Source organism: Salvelinus fontinalis, chromosome 3 (assembly GCF_029448725.1).
Source record: "Salvelinus fontinalis isolate EN_2023a chromosome 3, ASM2944872v1, whole genome shotgun sequence".
In the NCBI taxonomy this organism is placed as follows: domain Eukaryota; kingdom Metazoa; phylum Chordata; class Actinopteri; order Salmoniformes; family Salmonidae; genus Salvelinus; species Salvelinus fontinalis.
In genome coordinates this window covers 13,954,136-13,980,606 of record NC_074667.1, presented here as the reverse complement: position 1 = coordinate 13,980,606, position 26,471 = coordinate 13,954,136, and the positions used below count along the sequence as shown (strand labels likewise).

The 26,471-nt window shown below is 42.2% G+C and overlaps 1 protein-coding gene across 2 annotated transcripts; it reads left to right on the top strand.

Annotated features, from left to right (window-relative positions):
* The first annotated feature begins 1,758 nt into the window (after positions 1-1,758).
* On the top strand, positions 1,759-26,471 carry LOC129839548 (serum response factor-like). Of its 2 annotated transcripts, XM_055907073.1 has the most exons (8): positions 1,759-2,796; positions 9,204-9,473; positions 13,615-13,870; positions 14,393-14,554; positions 17,196-17,300; positions 21,937-22,113; positions 23,084-23,160; positions 23,275-26,471. In XM_055907073.1, the coding sequence occupies exons 1-8, from the start codon at positions 2,341-2,343 to the stop codon at positions 23,356-23,358; spliced, it is 1,587 nt and encodes a 528-aa protein (XP_055763048.1). In that variant the 5' UTR covers positions 1,759-2,340; the 3' UTR covers positions 23,359-26,471. The 2 variants fall into 2 exon arrangements, with proteins under 2 accessions (XP_055763048.1, XP_055763056.1); XM_055907081.1 differs by lacking the exon at positions 14,393-14,554 and having other exon boundaries at positions 1,762-2,796.

Here is a 26,471-nt window from a genome sequence, read left to right as displayed (position 1 = left end):
GCCCTGACATCAACCCCATCAAACACCTTTTGGGATGAATTGAAACGCCAACTGCGAGCCAGGCCTAATCGCCTAACATCAGTTTCCGACCTCACTAATACTCTTGTGGCTAAATGGAAGCAAGTCCCCACAGCAATGTTCCAACATCTAGTGGAAAGCCATCCCAGAAGAGTAGGGGCTATTATAGCAGCAAAGGGGGGACAAACTCCATATTAATGGCCATGATTTTGGAATGAGATGTTCGACGAGCATACTTTTGGTCATGTGGTGTATGATTGTCTGTCAGGTAGAGTAGGTTAGAATTGAATACGAGACAAAGTGTTTTTATGAACTTGGTGCATGAGGTTGTAGGTCACACCACGTTCTTAAGGCATTAAGGCAGCATGTCTTGTGGCAGAATGACAATGCACAAGTGGAGGCTGCTGAGGGGAGGGCAGTTCATAATAATGGCTGGAACCGAGCAAATGGAATGTCATTAAACACATGGAAACCAATTGTTTGATGTATTTAATACCATTCCACTCATTCCGGTTCAGCCACTACCACGAGCATGTCCTCCCAATTAAGGTGCCACCAACCCCCTGGAATGCACATCTCGTTTGGAACCAGTGCTGGAGAAAGTGTTTGCAAGTTGCATCAAAATGCAGCATGAGTGCTATAACAGTTGTTGTATGTATGGTTACATGCAAAGTTTGCCTTGCATAAACCTGAACAAAAAAGGAACGTGGCCTGCCTTACAACTCCCTGACTGTGGAAATCATACTTATACCGCCACCTTGTGGCTACAGCAAAGCCTGCAGTCTTTAGTGAAACTGAATTTGATTAATCTCTTCAAGACAACTCGTATAAAGAGAAATTTGGAATACATGCACCCCAGAATTGTCTACTTCATGTTGCATGGTTGTTGTCCTTTTAATTCACATGGTGTCCCAAATATGGAATAAAAATCGATATGGGTCCAACACTGTTGACAAATGCAGTATGTCGTTTTATTTACTGTTCCAATATGAGTAAATAAAAAAGTACTGCTGTGATTAAAAATGCTAGAGAATTTATCATCACATTTACACTGACTTGACGTACTATTTTCAGAACACAGGAAAAGTTGGTAGTTTACGGACAACACTATTCAAACGTCACTGGGGGGAAAAAAACATTACATGGTTTGCCGTTTTAAAATAACTTTTATCCAATTAAAACACTCATTTTGTCTCTTTTCAATGACGAACCTATGTGGATGCATTTTCGTCCAATCACAACCAAGGCAAAGATTATCTATTATATTTACAAGATAACCGAGTGGCCGCTCTTAACAATGGAAATACATGTCCTCAATGATTGAAGGCAGGCGAGATCAGGTGGGACCATTCTAGCAAATTAGATGGCAGATACGCGTGATAATAACATGTAAAACCACGTAGTTTTTCTCAAAGTTGCCGGAATGCCATATGCATCCACTTATATTAGTACATTTGTAACGGCCTAACCATGACGAAACTTCTATTCGATCAAATAAGCCTCACGCAATTCGACACTGGCATGGACCTTTATACAAAAAAAGGGCTGATCTCACGCAGACAGATTTTGGGCGGAGTAAATGCTCTCGCTTCTTCTCTTCCTCTCTGCTAGGGTTCGGAGCTATGACTCACCAAATAAGGAGCGACAACACCATAAAAGGAAATGTATGGCTGTATATGGCGGAAAGTAGATCTCGAAAGAACGTTTCCCCAGATAGAATTCATGCGCGCTAAATGTGTGACTCTTGTACATCTCAAATATATTTTTAAAGGGAGACTATTTCCAGATGTTAATAACATAAATTATCTATTTTTGAAGAGAGAATGGGAATGGTCAAGCGTTTTCGTTGTGAACTATATGGGATCGCGGAGTAATACCAATGGGTGTAAATCGAAATGTCCTTATGTGGAAAGAGTAGGGGGTTGGGTTTGATTGATTAGTTGTAGGCGGAAACAACTTCTAACTACAACTTTGCACAGTTATGGTAAATTATATGCCATGGACAATTTCTTTCGTTTACACTAATCTGTGCTAATTAATTTGATCGTGTTTCCTAAAGCTCACAGAGAACACGCAACAGCACTATATAGCTAGCTAGCTAGGCTTTACTTGTTGATAAAGTCGCTAGCTAAATGCCATTTAACTAGCTAGGTATCTCTCGGTTAGTTGGATTTCAAGGCAATTTGCACCAACAAATTGAGGAATGGACAGTTTTTGAATAATTTCTGTTCGATCACAACATCGCTCATTTACGCATAGACCCAGTGGGTCCATCGACCGCGGCGACGCGAGAGGTTTGAAGGCCTGGGGGACAGGTTCGGAATGTTGGGGGGAAACGGGGCAGGAATAGGTACAAGAGCAGGGGGTGCACGACCTGGAAATGGGACTGGGGTGACCGCTCTGCAAGATAATAACCCAGGAACGAACATGAGTGGTGCGGAAGGTGGAAGGTTTGACGACCGAATCAGAGAATATTCAGCCGAGGTAGTGTACAGCGGCTCTGAACCAGAGTCCGACTCCGGGGATGATGATGATACCATGGGTTCAGCCGGTGACCGAAGAGGGGTGAAACGGGAGAGAGCTGAGATGGAAGTCGCTGCATCGGCGACGTCTGTGGGGCAACCCCCGGGAGGTTATGGTGGTGTCACGGGAGGTGCAACTGGGGCAAAGCCAGGCAAGAAAACCCGCGGACGAGTCAAGATCAAAATGGAATTTATAGACAACAAACTTCGGCGGTACACAACTTTTAGCAAGAGGAAGACTGGCATTATGAAGAAGGTTAGTTGTCAGTAGTCTATCTCTGTTGTCATTGCAGACATGCTGCCAACCTGTGCTCATGCTCCCACACCTGCGCAGACGTTCCATTTCACAAGTGTTGGCGCTGTGGTAAAAATTCATAAAAACCTAAATGTGCTTTTTGGTCTTAATTTAAAGGTAGGCATAATGTTAGCAGTGGGCTTAGGTTTAAAATCAATTTTAAGAGAAATTGTAGAAATAGGCGGGGGCTATGGTAACTAGTGATGACCTGAAATCTAACTAACCTTAATTGATTTAATCTTTATTTTATCACTGAGTCATACTGAGACCAAGGTCTCTGAATTGCATAAATTACAGGAAAATGCACATCAACATGCAAGAAGAAAGAAAAACACGGTCATAAAAAACAAACACATTCATCAGTAATAAGGTCCTCAATCAGATTTCTGAATTGCGCTAGAAGCACCAGAACATCACCTTTTTGAAGATTGTTCAACAAATAAGGTACAAGAAAGGAAAATCAGCTTTTAGTTAACTCAGTAGAGACAGCCATCCCCGAGACTGGGTGTGGTAACTTGTATGACTCAAGTTTAGTAATGATGTTAGGTACAGTGGGACTTCATGTAAAAGGGCTTTATAAATGAGAACATAGCAATGTATCAACCTACGTGACATCAGAGGGCCAACCAACTTTCTGGTAGAGAATGCGGTGATGAGTACTAAAATTGTCGCCCGTAATAAAGCACGATGATAAACTACATCTAACGGCTTTAATGAAGTGGCAGCTACATTCATATAGGTGATGTCGCCATAGTCTGTTCAGTCGACGTCGTCGGTCCAAATCTGCCTTCTACTATTTAGCGAAAGGCAGGACCTATTTCTATAGAAGCCCATTTTTATCACCTAACTCATCAATATGCTTTTTAAAATACAGCTTTTATCTATCCAGATGTCCAGATATTTGTAAGCACGGACACGATTAATATGGACACCATCCAAAGTACATGTGCTTAAATCATCAGACATTTTTTTAATGCGCTCTAGAAAACCACATATACTTACTTATAGCTACATTCACTACTAATTTGACAACGTTTTTCTGTAATACAATAAAGGCAGACTGTGGTTCAGATAGTGCCTGGTCAACCGTGAGGGCAATAGCATACGCAACAGTATCATCGGCATACAAGTACAGGTAATTATTTTTACAGGCAAGTCTATTGTTAATGTAAACATTAAAGTACAGGACCCAGAATCGACCCCCTGCGGGACACCTTTTGTAATTTCCAGGAAACCTGATTTAACACCATCAATAGAGATTGAGGTCTATCTGCCAAGTATATTTATTTTATGTGGTAACTTACAGTGAACTCATTTGAGTTCAATGGCGCTATTATAGATGTTATTGATAACACAATGTTTTCATAAATGGTTCTTGATTAGGCTGTCCAGAGTAGCTACTTTTCATGAGCTGCTATATAGTTCCAGGACTTGATTAGCTTTGTAGAGCAATTCAGCTTCTACAGAGGATCAATAGAGACTGATGAGAAGAACATTTTAATGCATTCCAGCAATCACCTCCCCAAGTTATAGCCCAGTAAAAACCTGAGCATGCAAATACTTGCTGCCAAAGCCACTTTCTTTTCAAGGCAGCTCAATATTGTTTGATCTGGCCTGTTTGGTTAGGTATGACACTATTTGCGTTTCGGTTGGGTCATCCATCATGTGTAGGCCGATAACCTCACCCTTGATAAGTCTGTCAAATGGGACTACAGTAGCAGCATGCATTTGTTCCTCAGGCCTGTGGTCACGTGTCAAGTTTTAATGTCACATGCACAAGTACACTGAAATGCCTTTCTTGCAAGCTCTACAAAATAACAAGGTAGAACAAAAACATGCAAAAGTAAGAAGCTGTATACAGGGTCAGTTCCAATAACATATTTACAATATGCAGGGATACTGGAGTGATAGAGGTAGGTATTATAACCTAAAACTTCTTACCTGGGATTATTGAAGACTCATGTTAAAAGGAACCACCAGCTTTCATATGTTCTCATGTTCTGAGCAACCACCAGCTTTCATATGTTCTCATGTTCTGAGCAAGGAACTTAAACGTTAGCTTTTTTACATGGCACATATTGCACTTTTACTTTCTTCTCCAACACTGTGTTTTTGCATTATTTAAACCAAATTGAACATGTTTCATTATTTATTTGAGACATCTATTTAATTTATGTATTATATTAAGTTAAAATAAGTGTTCATTCAGTATTGTTGTTATTGTCATTATTACAAATGTGTATATATAAATATCAGCCGATTTAATCGGTGTTTTTTTTTGGTCCTCCAATAATCAGTATCGGCGTTGAAAAATCATAGTCGGTTGACCTCTAGTGTAGAGTCAGTATAAATGTGTGTGCTGGAGTGTCAGTGCTATTTAGCAGTCTTATGCCATGGGGATAGAAGCTGTTCAGGAGCCTGTTGGTGTCAGACTTGATGCGGAGACAAGTCTTTGGCTTTGGTGGCTGGAGTCTAGCGATTTTCCTGGGCCTTCCTTTCACACCACCTGATATAGAGGTCCTGGATGGCAGGGAGCTTTGTCCCAGTGATGTGCTGGTCTGTCTGCACTACCCTCTGTAGTGCCATGCGATTGAGGGCGGTGTTGTTGCCATACAAAGCAATGATTATTTTTAAAATCTTTATTTAACTAGGAAAGTCAGTTAAAACTTCTTATGGCTGCAATCCCGGTAACGGGATGATATGACAACAGCTAGTCCGATTCTGACGTACAGTCTGCAAAGGCCTTCAGGAGTTAAACAATCCCGCTCAGGGCAGGGGTACTTCACTGATTGTTGTACCCAGGTGTGCTGTATGCAGCAGGGAGGGGCAGAAAAAAAGTTTGGCAACCTCTGTTACAAAACAGGCAAGGAAAGGGGCTACCTAAGTCAGTCAGTTGCACAGCTGAATGCATTCAACTGAAATGTGTGTTCCACTTTTAACCCATCTCCTCTGATTCAGGGAGTTGCAGGGGGCTGCCTAAATCTATATCCACTGCGCCCGGGGAGCAGTTGTCTTTGGGATGTGGAAGATAGAGTAAGGCGCTACTTTGATGTGCCACACATCTTTGAGCTATCACTGCTCCTCCATGGTGCACTGCCAACGCCCCCCCCCCCCCCCCCTCCTTACAGAGCATACTGTGTGGGTGCCTAGGCAACCACAAGGTTCCTTCCCCTCTGCAATGCCACTTGTGCATATACTGTGTGGGAAAGGGTATACCTAGTCAGTTGGACAACTGAATGCATTCAACCAAAATGTGTCTTCCACATTTATCCCAAACCCCTCTGAATCAGAGAGGTGCAGGCAGCTGCCGTAATTGACGTCGTCAGCGCCCAGAGAGAAGTTGTGTTGCTCAAGGGTGAACGGCAGATCTTTCCACCAAGCTGGTTCGGGGATTCGAACCAGCCACCTTTTAGTTATTGGCCCAACGCTCTTAACCACTAGGTTACCTGACGGCCCAGGGTTGGTGTGTGGGTGGGTGTCCGCACAAATGACAACCTACAGAAAGTGTTGCTGCAAAGTGGAGGACACAGGAGAGCTAGGCCTGACTCGCTCAATCTCTTCAACTCTATATTCTCCTTCCTATCGTTTGCCACTTCCTGTCTTTGTAGCCTTCTTTTCTAATTAACACTGTTTGTTATCTGATGTCGTTCCAGTTTTATGAGCACCATAAAGTGCTTGAATTCATTGAATAGCATACACAGCTAACTGGCCAATGGCTGCTGCCAAAAATATCCCCTCCCCTCCTACTACTATAGTGCCTGGGAGCCCTGAGCCATGCTTCCTGCTGCGTACACAGGCACAATGTTATGCATGGCTGTGGTGTTCCCCTTATAAACAACAGCTTGTGCTCACCGAGATCCTTTTAAAAGCTTTTAAGAAATGGCTCTGCTTGGTGGAAGGAAGCTTGGTCTAGGCTGCATTAAGTAGGGCACTGGGTTGTGGTACTAATAGCCTGTGTAGAACAAACATGACCTTCTGACATGCTAAGAAAGGAATCCCGTTAGTTCTATTCATGACATTTCTATTTGCAATGTTCCACGATGTTTGCCATCTGGACTAGAGGTCGACCGATTATGATTCTTCAACGCGGATACCGCCACCGATTATTGGAGGACCAAAAAATGCTGATACCGATTAATCGGCCGATTTTTATTTTATTTTTTATTTATTTATTTGTAATAATGACAATTACAACAATACTGAATGAACACTTATTTTAACTTAATATAATACATCAATAAAATAAATTTAGCCTCAAATAAATAATGAAATATGTTCAATTTGGTTAAAATAATGCAAAAACAAAGTGTTGGAGAAGAAAGTAAAAATGCAATATGTGCCGATTATATGCAACGCAGGACACGCTAGATAAACTAGTAATATCATCAACCATGTGTAGTTAACTAGTGATTTATGATTGATTGATTGTTTTTTATAAGATAAGTTTAATGCTAGCTAGCAACTTACCTTGGCTTCTTACTGCATTCGCATAACAGGCAGGTTCCTCGTGGAGTGCAATGAGAGGCAGGTGGTAGATTAACGAAGAGTATAGATGAGAACTCTCTATATACAGCTTTTCATTAGGTCTCAAATTACTTTGCATTGAGACGCTGTGAACAATAACTCTAGGCCTATATCCTAAATGCAATTTAGTAATTCATCCATTTTGTCTTACACCACTTATTCACTGCAACTGTAGGGTAATGCAATAGGTGCAGTATAGCCTATCACAAATGTTACAATATATTGATAAATATGCATGCAAGGGCCTGTTAATATCTATTGACGCCCAACTGATGACCTCCGTATATCCATAGAAACATCAGTGTGCAAGTGCTGTTCGCCGTTAACGAAAGAAGTCTACTCAGAAAAACGTCTGTCCGATGGGATTTTTCTTGATTACGCAGTTCCTTTTATTTATTTATGAGAATTTGGCTACTATTTCTAACATGTATCTTGGCATTAAAATTGATCAATGGATGATTAATTTGTGCACTTACAATCACATTCTCTCTTTTTTATTGTGTTACTGTAGAGTGTATTGCGGTTTCAAAGGCATTTTAGCCCCTTACACTCCCGGAATTTGGCCTATGTGGATAGGGCCCAATTGAAATGTTTCTCACGGAAGAACTATAAAAAGCATATGCAGAACCAGAACACGAGATTATGGGGAAATTATTACATTTTGGTTATTTCAGATCAAAGGTGAGGACACTAGACTGAATCCAAACCCAATCACAAAACTGTTGGTTTTGTGCATTTTAAATTTATTGTACTTTTCACAGCATTTGTCAATAATGACATATACTAATACTTGGATACTGCACATTCAGTAACATAATAATATTAATTTACATTTTGGAGTAGGTGCAAGATAAGAAAACGATTACAATGGTTTTGAGTGAGAGGTCGAACTGGTGTCTCCAAGAGGTCACACACCTCTCCAAACTCAAATCAAATCCAAATCAACTGTGTACAGTTCCTAAGTACTTTCAATGCACTTTTGACTCAAGGAAAGAACTTTCAACTATAAGGTGCTTTTTTTTGAGCTCTCCTAGCTTTGCCATTGAGGAACTGAGTCAAGCACAATTAAAGTTTTTTATTTTTGAACACTGCTCTGTGTCCCCACCGTCAAACAATTGCTGTTTACATTCATATATCGCAATCTGGGTCAGGTGGGCATAATTTGAAAGCTTATTCTATTGCCAACATGGCTAGCCACGTTATAAAATGCAATCTCAGTGTTAGGCTTTCAAAAGGCACTTCAGAGAAACAGATTGTAGTTTTGGTGCATATAGAATCAGTGCGTTTTCCGCGTCTAATTTTCTTCACAATACAACAAACATATAAGCTCATTGTGTTCAGGACAACCCAGGGTATAACGCATATCATCCTTGTAACTGTGGATCAAACAGAGCGCTCATAAAGCTGGATACTGTAAATTACATGTCTTAAAATATGGAAATGTGAAGCCCACATCAAAGCAGTATTTATTATAACCCTCAACGTCTCATCTTTCAGAACACATCAACTCCTCTCGATTTACAGCATTTCCCTCACTCGGACAACAAATGTGCAAAAGTAGCCCACTTTAGCCGGAAGGATGGGGGGCATCTTGTTGTTGCGCACATGGTCAAGTTTAGAACAGCTGTCAGTCAACCCATACAGCGCTGTGAAGTGGTGAACCTGAGCTCTACCATGTATAGCATGTTACTCTACAGCCACTGCGTTCTGATGTAGGCACCTATCAATGACAAACTGCCGTTTTTCAACCCGTATACGGGATGACAGGGACAGTGGGTGGAAAGGGCTACATTAAGTTTGATTTAATGCCTGACGCTCTCTCATCCCTCTTCCCACTCCCCCAGGCCTACGAGCTCTCCACTCTAACGGGCACCCAGGTCCTCCTCCTGGTGGCCAGCGAGACGGGCCACGTCTACACGTTTGCCACGCGCAAGCTCCAGCCCATGATTACCAGTGAGACGGGCAAGGCGCTCATCCAGACGTGCCTCAACTCGCCCGACTCGCCGCCCCGCAACGACCCGTCCACCGACCAGCGCATGAGCGCCACAGGCTTCGAGGAGACGGACCTCACCTACCAGGTGTCGGAGGGTGACGGCTGCGCGGAGCCCATCAAGGTGAGGTGGTTCGACAGTCTCCTGGGATTAACGCAACGGATAGCTGCTTCAGAGCACCTGGGTTACCACGCATCGAGTTGCCTAATGCTGTCTTTATGTGGTGATTTTAGCATAGCAGTTGCATGGAGGTGATTTTCAAACTAATAGATCAACAAACATGTTGATGTCACTCTTTGGCCTACTGTGCATAATAATAATAATAATGATAATGTGGAAGAGGTGTATGGTTGCTCTGTTCATTCTTTCTCCTGTTGGGAAATGGGTACAGGCTTCAGAACCGAAGAGGTTTGCTAGGTTACTATGCAGTGCCGGAAAGAGAACCAGTGTAGAAGGTCTTAACTTGTAGTAGCATTCAGCATCCCTTGAAAAGGGGGTTGGCTGTCTTAATCTCAGACTGTGTTAGAATTAAAGGCACTCGCCAGTGGTAGTTTCACCTTCTTCTGGTAAAAAGTGTGTGGGAGAACAAACTTTCCAGCCAGAGAAACCTTTTGTAGCCACCAAATAAATGTATTTACGCAACAACAAAAATTGTTGGATCAAAGTCACAGTACAACCTCACGGGATATAATATTGCTTAAACGGTTGACATCACTACAGGGTCCTTTAACCGAAGCTGACCGATGGGTTAACTTAAGTCTCCTTTTAGACTTCACTGTTATTCATGAGCATATGAAAAATAAACACATCTGAAATGCTTCACAGCAGATTGATAAAAATAAGATTTGGCCTCTTTGTCCATATATGGGATGGTTTCCTCTAGTTCCTCTCTTGGCAGAGGGCTGCTTGCATTCCATGTAAGCTGCAGCTGTTTTCAGTGTTGGTTGGAGACCGTGATTTTCAAGGAAACGTGGTGAGCTCTATGTGAGGAGGTTCAGCGACGTACACCTACCCGACGCTAAATCTTTTGCTTGAGTAAATAAAAAGGCCCTCGTTGGGCTAGTCTTTGAGCTTTATTGTCCACTTGAGGTCAAAGTTTCATCTCTCACCTGGTTTAATGCAGAGGGGAAGAAATGGTAGCTTCCTCGGATGGTCATGTAGTTGGCTTCATTTACCAGGCACAGGCCTACACTTTCACTTTGGAATTATAGCGTGAGCTACACAAGTTCACATCAATATTTTTTTTATTCATGGCCGGCCCATTGACCCCCATTTTAGAGCAGAGAAGCTTATGACGAGTGGCAACAAATCATGTCATCATGATGCGCAGTTAGTTTGAAATGGAAACTAATTCTGTGTTAGATTATAAGTGTTTGTGACTAGGATTCGGGGGATTTTTCAGCTCATTAAGCTTCTTTACTCAACCAAGAGCCAGACTTGCTTTGAAATACAGTTGGTTGTTGATGAACCACGGTACTACTTCGGCTCACAGCTGATGTGGCGGGAGGTATCCTCACTGTTCACTCTGTGGAGAGGAAATTGCTTTTTATACGAGGTTAAAAGGGTTGTCTGTCTGACTAGTCACCTCTCAGTCGTGGTGTTGTGCAAAGCACTGATAGAAAGACAGTACAGACGACGAGGTAGATCCGCACGCTGGTGCAAGGAAGCTATTGTCAGGAACACTGAAATACAGATGGACAGGGACGCTATTCAGGAGCAAAAGTGGGCTTGGCTGGGGTTCTGGACTCAATCAATCAGACCACAGCCAGACAGACGCCCACAGTCAGTGTCATAACTAGAAACAGGCCATCCAATGCAAACTTAGTAGGGCATAACACTCGTAACCTAGTTTTTCATTGTTTGCTTTACTCTCAGTAAAGTGAGCTCGTTGCGTGGTGGTATTCCCTGACAGGAGGTGAGCCGCGAGGCCCCCGGGTTGTTTGTTTGCTAGTTTTGTCCCCTCATCTCTTTTGGAAGAGACTCGTTCAGCAAATGTTTATGGAGGAGGAAATGGACTTATGCTCAGAGGGATAACTTGTTCAAATAGGCTTTTATTTTTTTACTTTATTTAACTAGGCAAGTCGGTTAAGAACACATTCTTATTTACAATGGCGGCCTACCAAAAGGCCTCTTGAGGGGACGGGGGCCTGGGATTTAAAAATTAAAAACAAATACAGGCTAATGTAGATGTCCTCGAGAAAGAAAAGGAAACCAAGTGCCCTAGACTAGAATGCACGATAATTAATGCGGTCAGTTGAGTCGGTTTCTTTTTGCAAATATGTTAGTACATACTAACTCAAACACTCCATTCCCCAACAAGATTGTGTTCAGTAGGGCACACCGTAGCAAAACGTTTTGCAAACAAGGAAAGCAACAATTTTTGTTCTAATTGGACACATTCGGGTAGTACACGTGTCAAACTCATTCACTCGGCCCTCCGTGGAATGAGTTTGACACCCCTGAGGTAGTACCTCCCTGTGGGCCCCCAAAACGGCCATGGTTAAAATGTCCCATCGTTGAGAGTTTGATACAGGTTCATTTTACATGCGGTACCTTCAATTCGATAGTGTTTTCTACAGATTTTTTTTTTCTCCTTTTGTATATATTTTTTGTGTGTGTGTGAATCATTTAATTAGGTTTCTGACTGTATATTCAATAGAAATGAGTATCACCACTAACAAATGTTATTTTGACATTTCCATAAGCGCTTCAAACGTTCATTTTTAGCGCTGCTGGAACAAAGGTGCGGCTGAAGGCAGCATTGCTGTCGGCACACTTGACATGTCCTGCAGTTGAGTAGTAGCCAGCCTACTGCCCAAGTATTGCTGTAGAAGTTTCCCCTTTGCATGATCTTTTGTTGCGGTTTTTGTTTATTACTAAATCAAACAGTCACATCTTAGTAGAACTGCGGTACACATCTGCATTTTCTCTCCGCTGCGCTACAAACAGGACACACGTTAACAATGCAGTTGACAGTGAATAAGTACATGGCGACTATTAAAGTGGCACTCCAGTCTCCTTTTCGTCTCATTTAACACCTGATTCACTTAAAGCTGCAATATATCACATTTGGGCGACCTGGCCAAATTCACATAGAAATGTGTGTTATAAATCTGTCATTCTCATTGAAAGCAAGTCTATGAAGCAGTATATCTGTTTTATATGTGCTATTTCTATGCTTGCTGTACTTAAGTTCTTTTTTGCGTCTTTTACTTAAAAACCTCAAGGATCGTACCCTTGTTTTCTTTCCTTTTTTTCTCCCCAATTTCGTGGTATCCAATTGTTAGTAGTTACTGTCTTGTCTCATCGCTGCAACTCCCATACGGACTCGGGAGAGGCGAAGGTCGAGAGCCATGCGTCCTCCGAAACACAACACAACCAAGCCACGCTGCTTCTTAACACAGCGCGCATCCAACCCGGAAGCCAGCCGCACCAATGTGTCGGAGGAAACACCGTACACCTAGCGACCTGGTCAGCGTGCACTGCCCCCGGCCCGCCACAGGAGTCGCTAGTGCGATGAGACAAGGATATCCCTACCAGCCAAACCCTCCCTTGCCCGGACGACGCTAGGCCAATTGTGCGCCGTCCCTCAGAGTTCAGAAACATTTCGACATCAACTGTTCAGAGCAGACTGTGTGAATCAGGCCATCGTAGTCAAATTGCAGTGAATAAATCACTACTAAATGGCACCAATAAGAAGAGACTTTCTTGGGCCAAGAAATCTGCTCAATCCAAAATTTGAGATTTGTCTTTGTGAGATGAGATGCAGTGTAGGTGAACGGATGATCTCCGCATGTGGGGTTCACACCGTGAAACATGGAGGAGGTGTGGACGTGCTTTGCATTGTTTGTTCGAAATTGAATCTCATCTCATCATTGCTGTCTCTCCCCTCCCATCCCCAGACTCAAATCTGCTTTGCTTGATTTTCATAAAGATAGTTAGCATGACAGCTTGCTCACAAACTACTTGTGTCCAGAAGTTGAAGCTTAGCCCTTCAATGGAATCCTTGACGTGTGTCAGTCACTTGTCAAATCTAAAAACACTCCAACTGTGCTGACTGAGATGGACAGAGCGCATAATTTATCTGCAATCTTTTTCGGCATGAGAGAACTCATACATTTGGTTGGTACATCCCCTTATCTGTACAAATTTGGCTATCAAATTATCTACATATCATAACCTACGTAAGTAAATACTCTCTCCAAATGCACTGTTTACAGATCAATATCGTAAATATATCTCTCCTGCTTTCTCCATTTCTCAGGACATGATGAAGCCGACGTTCACCATGGCCAATCTGTCTGCCGGTGTCAACACCCAACCCACGTCGACCTCCTCATCCTCCTCCACCTCCTCCTCCGTGGCCATGCACTTGCAGAACAGCATCCCTGCCACCTGCTGGCAGGTCTCGGCAGGCATCAATACTCACAGTGCCACCAGCAGTGCCAACGGCACGGTGCTGAAGACCTCGGCCACGTCAACGAGCGTCATGCTACCCGGAGGGTTCACCCTCATGTCCGGTGAGTGAAGGGGGGTCTCCTGTTTTAGATTTTTTTTTTTTCTCTCACTTTCTTTGCCTTATCATTTACCCCCTCCATGTTGCACCCAACTTTATTTACTTCTATTCACCCACCTGAATTGTTCCCTTGCTTCAGAATTGTCTTTTTTTAAATGATTGTTTTTGAGAATATTGCACCCCAATAAAAATAATCCTCTGGGGCTTTTTGGCTGTGTGTGTTTGTGCATGTGGTTTGTCTGTTTTGTGTGTATGGCTGTGTTTTTTGTCGCTTAATTTTTCTGTGAAGCTGTCTGTATTTTGTCTGAGGCTTTGTTCTGTCTGTGAGCCTGTGTTATGTCTGACTGTGTTTGAGTATGTTTTGTCAGTCATGGTGTGTTATCCGTGGCTGTTTTGTTTGTGTGGCTGTGTCCGTTTTCCCCCTCTCTTCGTCTTTCTCACTGTGTTGTGTGTGAGTTCTTGGTCTATGCGCCAGTTCCACTGCGAGAGACCTGTGCACTGCTAATCTTCTCTGCGCGTCCTCTAGGCGCAACGCTTCCCCCTGGCACGCACACCATTCCTTTCAGTCAGCTGCAGGCCCTCCAGGGCCCTTTGGCCCAGACCAGCATCACCACCTCTACCGCAGGGCACACACAGCAGGGCCAGCAGACCACCCTGCTCCGCCTACCTGCAACTGTCTCGCTCACAGGTCAGGGGCTTCTCCACCCCGCCGCGTCGTGTTTTGTTTCCATGCCACGATACTTCCAAGCATCAACTCTCCCTGAATTACAAATCAACCCCTAGCTCCTACACTTTTGGCAAGAAATATGGCACCAATTCTGCCTTTTTAATGAAAGAAATGGTCTGCACAACATAAATAATCTTTAATGATTCATTTATTCTCTGTACGACCGCAGCCGCCTGAAGTGTACAGCTTAACCAATTTTGCTATTTTTTTTACCATTCTGCCTCACCTATCAGAGGACACGATGGAGCTACCACTATTGCTACACACATCCGATCTTCTCCGATCTACAACAAGGGGTTGATTTGGGATTTAGGGTCTCGCTCTCTGTCTGCATGCATCTCTCACTCTAAGATTGTGTCGAGTGTCTTCAAATTGAGCCCGGTTTGTTTGCTTCTAGGATCCCAGTAATTTCTCTGGAGCTATCTCTTGTTGCTGTTCAGAACTGTATCTCCCAATATGTCCCCCTGTCTGTTAGCGTCCTTTTCTAGGTTTGTCTTTGCCTCACTGTCTCTCTATGCATCTCTGTCTCTCTCTGTCTCTCTCTGTATGTTTGTTTGAGCCTGCATCAGTGTCTCTTCCTGGGCTTTAGTCTGTATCTCTTTACATATCGATAAAGGCAACAAAAAACTAACATTTACAATGCAGTGAGAGAGCAGGTTTGAATGAACTCTTACGAGGTTTAAATATGGTGCTCTGCTTGCAAGCAGTCACAGGAGAGGCCTCATTTGTTGACGGGACAAAGGGTGGATAATAAAGAGTCATGGAAGGGTAAACGGTAGCTATATTTTAGGGACGAGGAGCGGCAGGAGTAGCAGTCAGTGTGTAGATAGGGACAGGAATATAGGAGAGAGGATATTTTGGTCTGTTCACTGGTCAGTGTTAGTTACTGAACGAGGGTGCGTGTGTGTGTGTGTGTGTGTGTGTGTGGGGGGGGGGGGGGGCGCATTAAGGCTGTTACTGATTGTGTGTCGCACCACTTATCACAAGAAATAGAAAAGATGGCTTAGTCCACATATGCAAGCCGACGCCCCAAGTTATTTTTTGAGCAGGGTTAAAAATACCCCCCCCCCCCCCCCCCCCCCCCAGGGTTTTACCAGTTGTCTTAGCGAATGGAAAAAAGCGGGAGTTCCACACTTGTGTTTTTTTTCTGCACTTGAGCGTTGTGAAAACTTACAGCGTACGGTTACTGTGAACACTGAGGCTGTAGCTACTTTAAGTTACAGTTTTAACAGTGGCCAAGTAGGATACTGTGGCTATTTGCGCATAAAGTAGGCCTACCAGAGTGGCCTACCATCAAAAACAATGGAGAAAATGCATCCCATAAACTTTTAGCACAGAGATAGAACAGCTATCATTCAGCCTACAGTAGCAGCCAAGGGGTGGTGTTCAATGTAGGCCTACATTCCATGAGACTGCAGGGTTTGACATTAACCTGTTTATCCACTTGTCCTTCAGACAACGAGGTGACTGAAAATCTTGTTGTGGTGTTTGATGCAATAATGCACTTTACAAAATGTAATTATTATAATTCCCATACCATTATTACAGAGAATCAGACAAAGTATGCTGCCTATTGGCTACTTAACTTATTCAAGCCTGTCTCAAAATATAACTCTACCCCTTTTAAGAATATGTTTAGAAATGTTAGAAACGTTTTGTGCTCTTGTAGGAAGCAATCACTACCCTATTGCTGACTATAAATTATCTATAACTGGGCTAATAACTCACTAACTAGCAAAGGATATGAACAAAAAGGTGCTACATGCAGCTCTTGCTTTGATCTCAAAACAAGGTCATCTACTCAGTCGCTCATGCTGTAAACACAGTCCAGTTCAAAGTAAATTGCACAGATTGATCTACTGTATGGCAATGGTCTATTTGAATATAGGCCTACTGCAGCTCTGATTGGTTATGCCGCACCGGTCTGTGTAGAGTATGGGCTGAGTCGTGTGTCAATGCGATAGATTCCTACTCTGGTGCATTCTGCCTACAACAAAATCTCTTAGTTTGTTTTGCATACAAAGTCTTGCATAGTTTTTGTTTCGGTATGTTGCGTTAAAAGTGACTAATGTGTTGATTCGATCACAATTAACACAGTAAAGGGAAACAATGATAGTGTTAACGAACAGGGAAAACTCTAGAAAGTCGAGTCTCGTGCTTCTCTCAGCGGACGCGCGCAGCTTAGATGGAACATTGCTTGTGTCAGTTTTATATCTCACATGGTGTTCATCTTCATGAACTGTAGTGAAAGTAGGCTAACAGCTGTGCACATTCTTTAAAATTGTCAGTAGTAATATCCCAAGTACTTAATTTGTAAAATCACATTTTTGTGTTAAATGGCATATATGACAGCTGTATAGATGGGGATTCTGTGTTACTTTTCGGTATGTCAGTTAACCCTTGCTCAGCCACTTAACTGGTCCACACCACTTCACTGGTACACACTCATAACTAACCCGTTCATATTTACCACCCAACTGTAGTGATGTACCTAGCAGAGGTAACATGCAAAGTTGGCCTCTATAATGAGTGTGCAAAAATAGAAGAATAGTTGAATGGAAAATTAATATTCTCACTCTAGGTGTGTGTGCGTCTTTCTCAGGTGGAGGGATGGGCCAGCAGCTGCAGGCCATTCAGGTTCACCCCAGCAGCCAGCAGAGCTCTGTGAGCCACAGTGACCTCTCCCACATCACAAGCAGCTCCACAGGTAAACAACCATCATCATACAGGGGCTTATGAGCCCCTTTTACTATTATGCCAATGTGATTTGAGGGTGGGAAACAGCACTGCGATAATATTATCAGTATTATGAGGAGAGGGGGGAAAAGTTTCATGTTAAATTGCTATATGATGACTAGCAATATGATGACTAGTAGGCTATTTACCCCACTCTCAAATGCGACAAGCAGTGGTCTGTTTACAAGTTGATATAATAATGAAATGGGCTCCTTGATGGACCCAATCCAAAGGAGGAGGGTCTGGAATGACGGGTGCAGCAGAGCCGTAGCCCCATATAGAGGGGAAAATAGAGAGACTGACCTGAGTGCTACTTCTCAGTGGCAAGTGAATCCGAAATCGACCTCTAGGCTCTAGCTCTTCCTCACTAGGCATTCCTATAGTTCTGAAAGGACTGGACAGGTATGAACATTATGGTAATTGCTTGTCCTTGCCTTCTCATAGGCAGAGATACTGTATATAATGATGAGATGGTCTTGTCTCCGCCCTAACAATGGGGGGAGTCCCAATGGCGGGAAGGCAGGCGGTCTGCTTATCTTTGACAGATTTTGATGGAGTAAACTTCGCTATTGGGCCCAATTTTTCAAAACTTTTCTGATTTCGGCAATCAGATTGGATTAAATGTTCGATTTTGGCATTTCAAAACAGAAGAACTAAAATGATTCTCATTTGGATTGGGATTTGGTAATCAAATCTGACCTTTAATCAAGATTAACCAATGACGTGTGTGTATATATATAAACCCTGGATTGCTGATGCTATGTATTGACCAACGGGAGGTTTTGAAGCCACCGGCCGCCACATTGGTACTCCTCAGAAGGAGCAGTCCTCCATAGGAATGAATGGAATTCTACAGTATTTCATTAATGTTTCAAGGTCAAAATTATGCATATTTCAGTATTTCTTTGTGGACAGTAACATTAGTACTCTTTAAAAAAATTACGTTGAGGAATAGGTTTTTAAATGTTAATGTTCAGTTCACGTAATATAATTTTAAAAGTATGCATTAAGGTGTCTGTAATAGAATATACTTGTCAAATGAATGTCGACATTTTAATTAATGCGTTTCTAAAGCAAACAAAATGGCTGCGTTGTGGCTTCAATACAGCGCTCCCTGTCAGTCATCCGGGGTTCATACACATCATTAAAATTATTTAAAGGAGAAGTTTCCTTTTTTACAACCAAATCCCTATTTTGATGTAAATGGTATGTTATAGAAGGGTCCAAACACCTTTTTGTGTTTCACATGTTTTTGAGAAAGATTAGTGAGGTAAGGCAATAAATAGGCCGTAGTGGCGAAATGGTATGATATGTAAATAATTACCATTTTGCAAATTAACACTGGAGTGATAGATGTGCAGAAAGTGAATGTGAAAGTAGAGATACTGGGGTGCAAAGGAGAAGATCATTTTTTTTATTTAAATGAAATAGATAACAATATGGGGATGAGGTAGTTGGATGGGGTATTTACAGATGGGCTATGTACAGGTGCAATGATCTGTAAGCTGCTCTGATAACTGATGCTTAAAGTTAGTGAGGGAGATATGTCTTCAGCTTCAGTGATTTATTTGCAATTTGTTCCAGTCAGTGGCAGCAGAGAACTGGAAAGAAAGGCGGCCAAAGGAGGAATTGGCTTTGGGGATGACCAGTGAAATATACCTGCTGGAGTGCATGCTACGGGTGGGTGCTGCTATGGTGACCAGTGAGCTGAGATAATGTGGGGCTTTACCTAATAACTTATAGATGACCTGGAGCCAGTGGGTTTGGTGACGAATATAAAGCGAGGGCCAGCCAACGAGAGCATACAGGTCGCAGTGGTGGGTAATATATGGTGCTTTGGTGACAAAACAGATGGCACTGTGATAGACTGCATCCAATTTGCTGAGTAGAGTGTTGGAGGCTATTTTGTAAATGACATCGCCAAAGTCAAGGATCGGTAGGATGGTCAGTTTTACGAGAGTATGTTTGGCAACATGAGTGAAGGAGGCTTTGTTGCGAAATAGGAAGCCGATTCTAGATTTTATTTTGGATTGGAGATGCTTAATATGAGTGTGGAAGGAGAGTTTACAGTCTAACCAGACTAGAGGTCGACCGATTAATCGGAATGGCCGATTTTAATTAGGGCCGATTTTAATTAGGGCCGATTTTTCAAGTTTTCATAACAATCGGAAATCGTTAATTTTGGAAGCCGATTTTGCAGATTTTTTAAATATATATATATATATATATATATATATATATTTTTCACCTTTATTGAATCTTTATTTAACTAGGCAAGTCAGTTAAGAACACATTCTTATTTTCAATGACGGCCTAGGAACGGTGGGTTAACTGCCTTGTTCAGGGGTAGAACGACAGATTTTTACCTTGTCAGCTCAGGGATTCAATCTTGCAACCTTATGGTTAACTAGTCCAACGCTCTAACCACCTGCCTCACGAGGAGCCCGCCTGTTACGTGAATGTAGTAAGAAGCCAAGGTAAGTTGCTAGCTAGCATTAAACTTAATCAATCATAATCACTAGCTATAACTACACATGGTTGATGATATTACTAGTTTATCTAGCGTGTCCTGCGTTGCATATAATCGATGCAGTGGGCATTCTCGAAAAAGGACTGTCGTTGCTCCAACATGTACCTAACCATAAACATCAATGCCTTTCTTAAAATCAATACACAGAAGTACACTGCTCAAAAAAATAAAGGGAACACTTAAACAACACAATGTAACTCCAAGTCAATCACACTTCTGTGAAATCAAACTGTCCACTTAGGAAGCAACACTGATTGACAATAAATTTCACATGCTGTTGTGCAAATGGAATAGACAAAAGGTGGAAATTATAGGCAATTAGCAAGACACCCCCCAAAACAGGAGTGATTCTGCAGGTGGTGACCACAGACCACTTCTCAGTTCCTATGCTTCCTGGCTGATGTTTTGGTCACTTTTGAATGCTGGCGGTGCTCTCACTTTAGTGGTAGCATGAGACGGAGTCTACAACCCACACAAGTGGCTCAGGTAGTGCAGTTCACTTGTTCTCAACTAGCCTACCTGGTTAAATAAAGGTGAAAAAAAAAATATATATATATGTTCTCATGTCCTGAGCAAGTAACTTAAACGTTCGCTTTCTTACATGGCACATATTGCACTTTTACTTTCTTCTCCAACACTTTGTTTTTGCATTATTTAAACCAAATTGAACATGTTTCATTATTTATTTGAAGCTAAATTGATTTTATTGATATATTATATTAAGTTAAAATAAGTGTTCATTCAGTTTTGTTGTAATTGTCATTATTACAAATAAATTTAAAAAATTGGCTGATTAATCCGTATCGGCTTTTTTGTCCTCCAATAATCGGTATCAGCGTTGAAAAATCATAATCGGTCGACCTCTAAACCAGGCACCTAGTATTTGTAGTTGTCCACATATATTCTAAGTCAGAACTGTCCAGAGTAGTGATGCTTGTCGGGCGGGAGGGTGCGGGCAGAAATCGTTTGAAGAGCATCCACTTAGTTTTACTTGCATTTAAGATCAGTTGGAGGCCACGGAAGGAGTGTTGTATGGCATTGAAGCTCGTCTGGAGGCTAGTTAACACAGTGTCCAAAGATGGGCCAGAAGTATACAGAATGGTGTCGTCTGCGTAGAGGTGGATCAGAGAATCACCAGCCGCAAGAGCGACATCATTGATGTATACAGAGAAAAGAGTCGGCCAGAGAATTGAACCCTGTGGCATCCCCATAGACTGCCAGAGGTCTGGACAACAGGCCCTCCAATTTGACACACTGAACTCTATCTGAGAAGTAGTTGGTGAACCAGGCGAGGCAGTCATTTGAGAAACCAAGGCTGTGGAGTCTGCCTATAAGAATGTGGTGATTGACAGAGTCGAAAGCCTTGTCCAGGTCGATGAATGCGGCTGCATAGTAATGTCTTTTGTCGATGGAGATTTATGATATCGTTTAGGACCTTGAGCGTGGCTGAGGTGCACCCATGACCAACTCTCCCCCTTTTGACGAGGGAGATGACCGCGGCAGCTTTAGAGGTTGTACAAATGAAATTCTCATTCAAACTTTATCCGCAATGTTATATTCCCTTTTGTGTGTTTCTCAAAAACATGAAATCACAAAGGTGTCTGGACCACCTTCTATAATAGAGATTTGGTTGTGAAACAGTTTATCCAAACTCAAAGGTACTGATTAGGATAGTTTTGCTAACATAAATGTGGATAATGTTGATCCCACTGGAAGGGTGGATATAGAAATGTGAAAGGTACTACAACCGAGAAATGTCAATGTCACTAAGGTGGGGAGATCAAACAACAGTATTCCATCTGAAAACCAAAGGTAACTAATTGTATTAAATGCTTGATTGCGGTATGTATGTGGTCATTTGTTACATTGAGAAGTGTCAAAGAAATGTCATGTACTTGCAGTACAAGTGATATGCAGGCTCTGTTTTTAGTCTTAGTTGCCTTTTTATGAACAGTTTTCTTTTTCACTATGACATGTTCTACATGTTGAAGTCACCATTCATAATTGTATAACTGAACCTTACAGGATATTGATATGCACACCTCATTGCCCGTGTTGTCCTGTCTCCCTGCTCCAGTGAGCCTCCCCACCACCATCGTCACGTCCTCGGTGCCCTCATCGATGGGTGGTCACATGATGTACCCCGGCGCCCACACTGTCATGTACGCCACACCTACGACCTCGTTGGGCGACGGCAGTCTGACCGTGCTCAACACCTTCCCACAGACAGCCCATACGCAGTCCCATGACCCCGGTGAGCCAATCAGAGTCCAGACACCACAACTGGCTTAACGGGGCGCTGATATACAGTGAGCTCCAAAAGTATTGGTACAGTGACAACTTTTTAGTTGTTTTGGCTCTGTACTCCAGAATTTGGATTTGAAATGATACAATGACTGAGGTTAAAATGCAGATTGTCAATAATAATTTGCGGGTATTTTCATCCATGCTGGGTGAACCCTTTAGAAATTACAGCACTTTTTGTACATTGACCCCCTCCGTTTTGGGGCACCAAAAGTATTGGGACAAATTCCCTTATTCCCTTCCCTTAATGTGTATTAAAGTAGTAAAAATGTACGTAGGAAGGTGTTCCTAGTGTTTGGTATAGTCTATGTCAGCTGTAGAGAGACTTGAGCGCATGAGAAAACAACAAGTTTTGATCAGTCAGCTATAGGATAACAAATACCGGCGTTTAGGTGCAGGTAGAGCCGGTTAGCGCTAGCTAGTTGGAGTCAAATATCTATACTGTCGTCCAAAAATATTGCAATATGTAACAATTTTTTTTCTCCCCATTTAGTTTTTAGCGTGTCCGATCCTATAGAAATAGAGTTCGGATTTTGGTCCAGATCATCTGACATTTGAGAGAGGACATTCTGACCGGACATTTTATGCTGCTTCGGTGAAACTCTTAGCTCTGTCTACATTGTTCTCTTGCATTCTGTAAATATAACATTTATTGAAATGGGCTATAACAAATAGGAATTTAGGCAATTTTCTCAGAATGTCACCCATGTACTACCCTGCTGTGTGCTACCTGACTCTGCTCTTTACTGCATGGTGGCATGCAGTCAAGTTGAAATAGGTTAGTCTCGTCTGTCATGTCATGATGTTGTCGCTGTCGACGATGGCTGTCAATCATCCTCAATAGACGATACTATCGTAATCTCGGCCAGCCCTACTGGCTCGTATATGCACGATTCATTTATTGGACTCTTCACCCCCAGGTGCTGTATCGCAGGTGTTCCTCACAGGACATCCTGGGACAGTTCAGATCCCTATGTCAGCAGTGCAGCTCCACCCGGTAATGACACCCATGTCCCTCTGTCACCACAACTCTACTGTTATTACTGTCACCTCAACATTACTGTCACCTCAACATTACTGTCGCCTAATCCCCTCACCTTTTGACCTGTAGATGGTGATTGGTCAGCAGTCAAGCAGCAACCTCACAGAGCTTCAAGTGGTCAACCTGGACGCCCATCACTCAAAGGACGATTGACCCGCCCACATATAGACTGCTTTACCCAGACACACATTTGAATGCACACACGCCAGGGGATCACTGACGCCTTGCCAACAGACTGCCACCTGCTATTTATTACTGCCTTTTCACCGCAATCATTTTGTTTTTTAAAATAAACCTTGTAAGAATATGCACACACTTACAATGGTTTTACAGAGAATTGAGGTGTGGTGCCGCCATTTTACTTTGTATATTTGTCTTTTTCTTTCTCTCCAAGAGTTTCTTGGCTTGACATATCCACGTATTGCTGGGGCTACAGCTTCACATTTCAATCAGAGACGTGTAGTGTGTGCACATACCGGTTGTATGTATTTGAACTGAAGAGGTTTTGATATTTTGTTTTTCTTATGAGTGTATTCTCTTTTAAGCCCCCTGTGCATCCTAATGTTGATTACTTATATTTTTCTTATCTTGGCATATGAATGATAACTTTACAATACCAGTTGCTGTCATTAGGGTAATCATATTTTTATTTCATTTCTGGGGGGAAATGTGCGATTGATGCCAGTATCTACTCGCTGATAATGCTACAGTTAAGTAAATATATACAGTTGAAGTCGGAAGTTCACATACACCTTAGCCAAATACATTTAAACTCAGTTTTTCACAATTCCTGACATTTAATCCTAGTAAACATTTCCTGTCTTAGGTCAGTTAGGATCACCACTTTATTTTAAGAATGTGAAATGTCAGAATAATAGTAGACAGAGATTTATTTCAGCTTTTATTTCTTTCATCACATTCTCAGTGGGTCAGAATTTTACATACACTAAATTAGTATTTGGTAGCATTGCCTTTAAATTGTTTAACTTGGGTCAAATGTTTCGGGTAGCCTTCCACAAGCTTCCCACAATAAGTTGGGTGAATTTTGGCCCATTCCTCCTGACAGAGCTGGTGTAACTGAGTCAGGTGTGTAGGCCTCCTTGCTCGCACACGCTTTTTCAGTTCTGCCCACAAATTTCTATAGAATTGAGGGCAGGGCTTTGATGGCCACTCCAATACCTTGAGTTTGTTGTCCTTAAGCCATTTTGCCTCAACTTTGGAAGTATGCTTGGGGTCATTGTCTATTTGGAAGACCCATTTTCAACCAAGCTTTAACTTCCTGACTGATGTCTTGAGATGTTGCTTCAATATATCCACATAATTTTCCATTCCTCATGATGCTATCAAGTGCACCAGTCCCTCTTGCAGCAAAGCACCGCCACAACATGATGCTGCCACCCCCGTGCTTCACGGTTGGGATGGTGTTCTTCAGCTTGCAAGTCTCCCTCTTTTTCCTCCAAACATAACGATGGTCATTATGGCCAAACAGTTCTATTTTTGTATCATCAGACCAGAGGACATTTCTCCAAAAATTATCTTTGTCCCCATGTGCAGTTGCAAATCGTAGTCTGGCATTTTTATGGCGGTTTTGGAGCAGTGGCTTCTTTCTTGCTGAGCGGCCTTTCAGGTTATGTTGATATAGAACTTGTTTAACTATGGATATAGATACTTTTGTACCTGTTTCCTCCAGCATCTTCACAAGGTCCTTTGCTGCTGTTCTGGGATTGATTGGCACTTTTTGCACCAAAGTGCATTAATCTCTAGGAGACAAGTGTCTTCCTGAGCGGTATGACAGCTGCGTGGTCCCATGGTATTTATACCTGCATACTATTGTTTGTACAGATGAATGTGGTACCTTCAGGCGTTTGAAAATTGCTCCCAAGGATGAACCAGACTTGTGGTCTACAATTCTTTTTCTAAGGTCTTGGCTGATTTCTTTTATTTTCCCATGATGTCAAGCAAAGAGGCACTGAGTTTGAAGGTAGGCCTTGAAATACATCCACAGGTACACCTCCAATTGACTCAAATTATGCCAATTAACCTATCAGAAGCTTCTAAAGCCATGACATAATTTTCTGGATTTTTCAAGCTGTTTAAAGGCACAGTCAACTTAGTGTATGTAAACTTCTGACCCACTGGAATTGTGATACAGTGAAATAATCTGTCTGTAAGCAATTGTTGGAAATATTACTTGTGTCATGCACAAAGTGGATGTCCTAACCGACTTGCCAAAACTATAGTTTGTTAACAAGACATTTGTGGAGTGGTTGAAAAATTAGGTTTTAGGACTCCAACCTAAGTGTATGTAAACTTCCGACTTCAACTGTATATATTACGCTCAGATACACACAGAAACAAAGCATTACCTTTCAAAATCAAGCTTATGTCAGATTCACATATTTGTACATCTATGACTCTGCACTGACTCTGCCATGTAGCTCGACTGTGCTATGCTAGAGTGGGCCGATACACTGACTTGCCCTTGTACACTGGCAGGGTACCACCACTGGTTTAGGTAATGCCCTACCATTCTGTAGGTTAAAGAATTACTTTAGAACATCACAAGGTTAATCTGGATTGACTGACGCAGGCACTTTTTCCTCATTCTCTTCTCTGTGTAAATCTACAGCATTTGCTGTGTTGCTGCATAGATAGTACTGTATTTCCCATCAACTACTGAACTATTACCCCAATTGTAAGGGGGTGTTTTCAGGATGCTGGTTACGATTTCAATATTGAAGGACATTGTCTTAGTACCTACTTACAGTATCATACCCTATGCCAGTCTAGATTGTTTTAGTTAAATCTTCAAAATCCTGGAATGTCTATCTGGGTTGTGTTCCTTAGGCACCAAATGGAAGAAAAACTATCATATCAAAACCTGTTTAGCCCATAATTTAGAAATCTGCTCTGCATGTTGGGTGTTTAGTAGAACTGCACAAGTGTGGTTTTTAAAGAGGAAATCATCAAGCCAGTATTTATCGGTGTGGTTCTCTTGGGCTCAACCATTGCCTTCATGAGGGAAAAGCAACAACATCAAACTGTTTTAATAGGTAATAATGTTAATTTACTTTTGTGCGAATCCTAGAAGGGCAAGCACCACTTTCTATCACTTGGCTTGCCTGAACAAAGACACAGCTTTATGCCCACATTCTCTACCACTTGAACATCTTCTGAGATGATTTTTGACTGTTAACCATTGTCACCCATGTCAAATATCTATTCTTCAATTTAAATGTATGAATAAAAATGTTTGTAGTTGGTCA

What these genes read in the sequence shown, in the direction of transcription:
- LOC129839548 (XM_055907073.1), top strand. Translation starts at nt 2,341, where the DNA reads ATGTTGGGGGGAAACGGGGCAGGAATAGGTACAAGAGCAGGGGGTGCA. An exon ending in AGACTGGCATTATGAAGAAG is followed by an intron (nt 2,797 to 9,203) that starts GTTAGTTGTCAG and finishes CCACTCCCCCAG; the next exon opens with GCCTACGAGCTCTCCACTCT. An exon ending in AGGGTTCACCCTCATGTCCG is followed by an intron (nt 13,871 to 14,392) that starts GTGAGTGAAGGG and finishes CGCGTCCTCTAG; the next exon opens with GCGCAACGCTTCCCCCTGGC.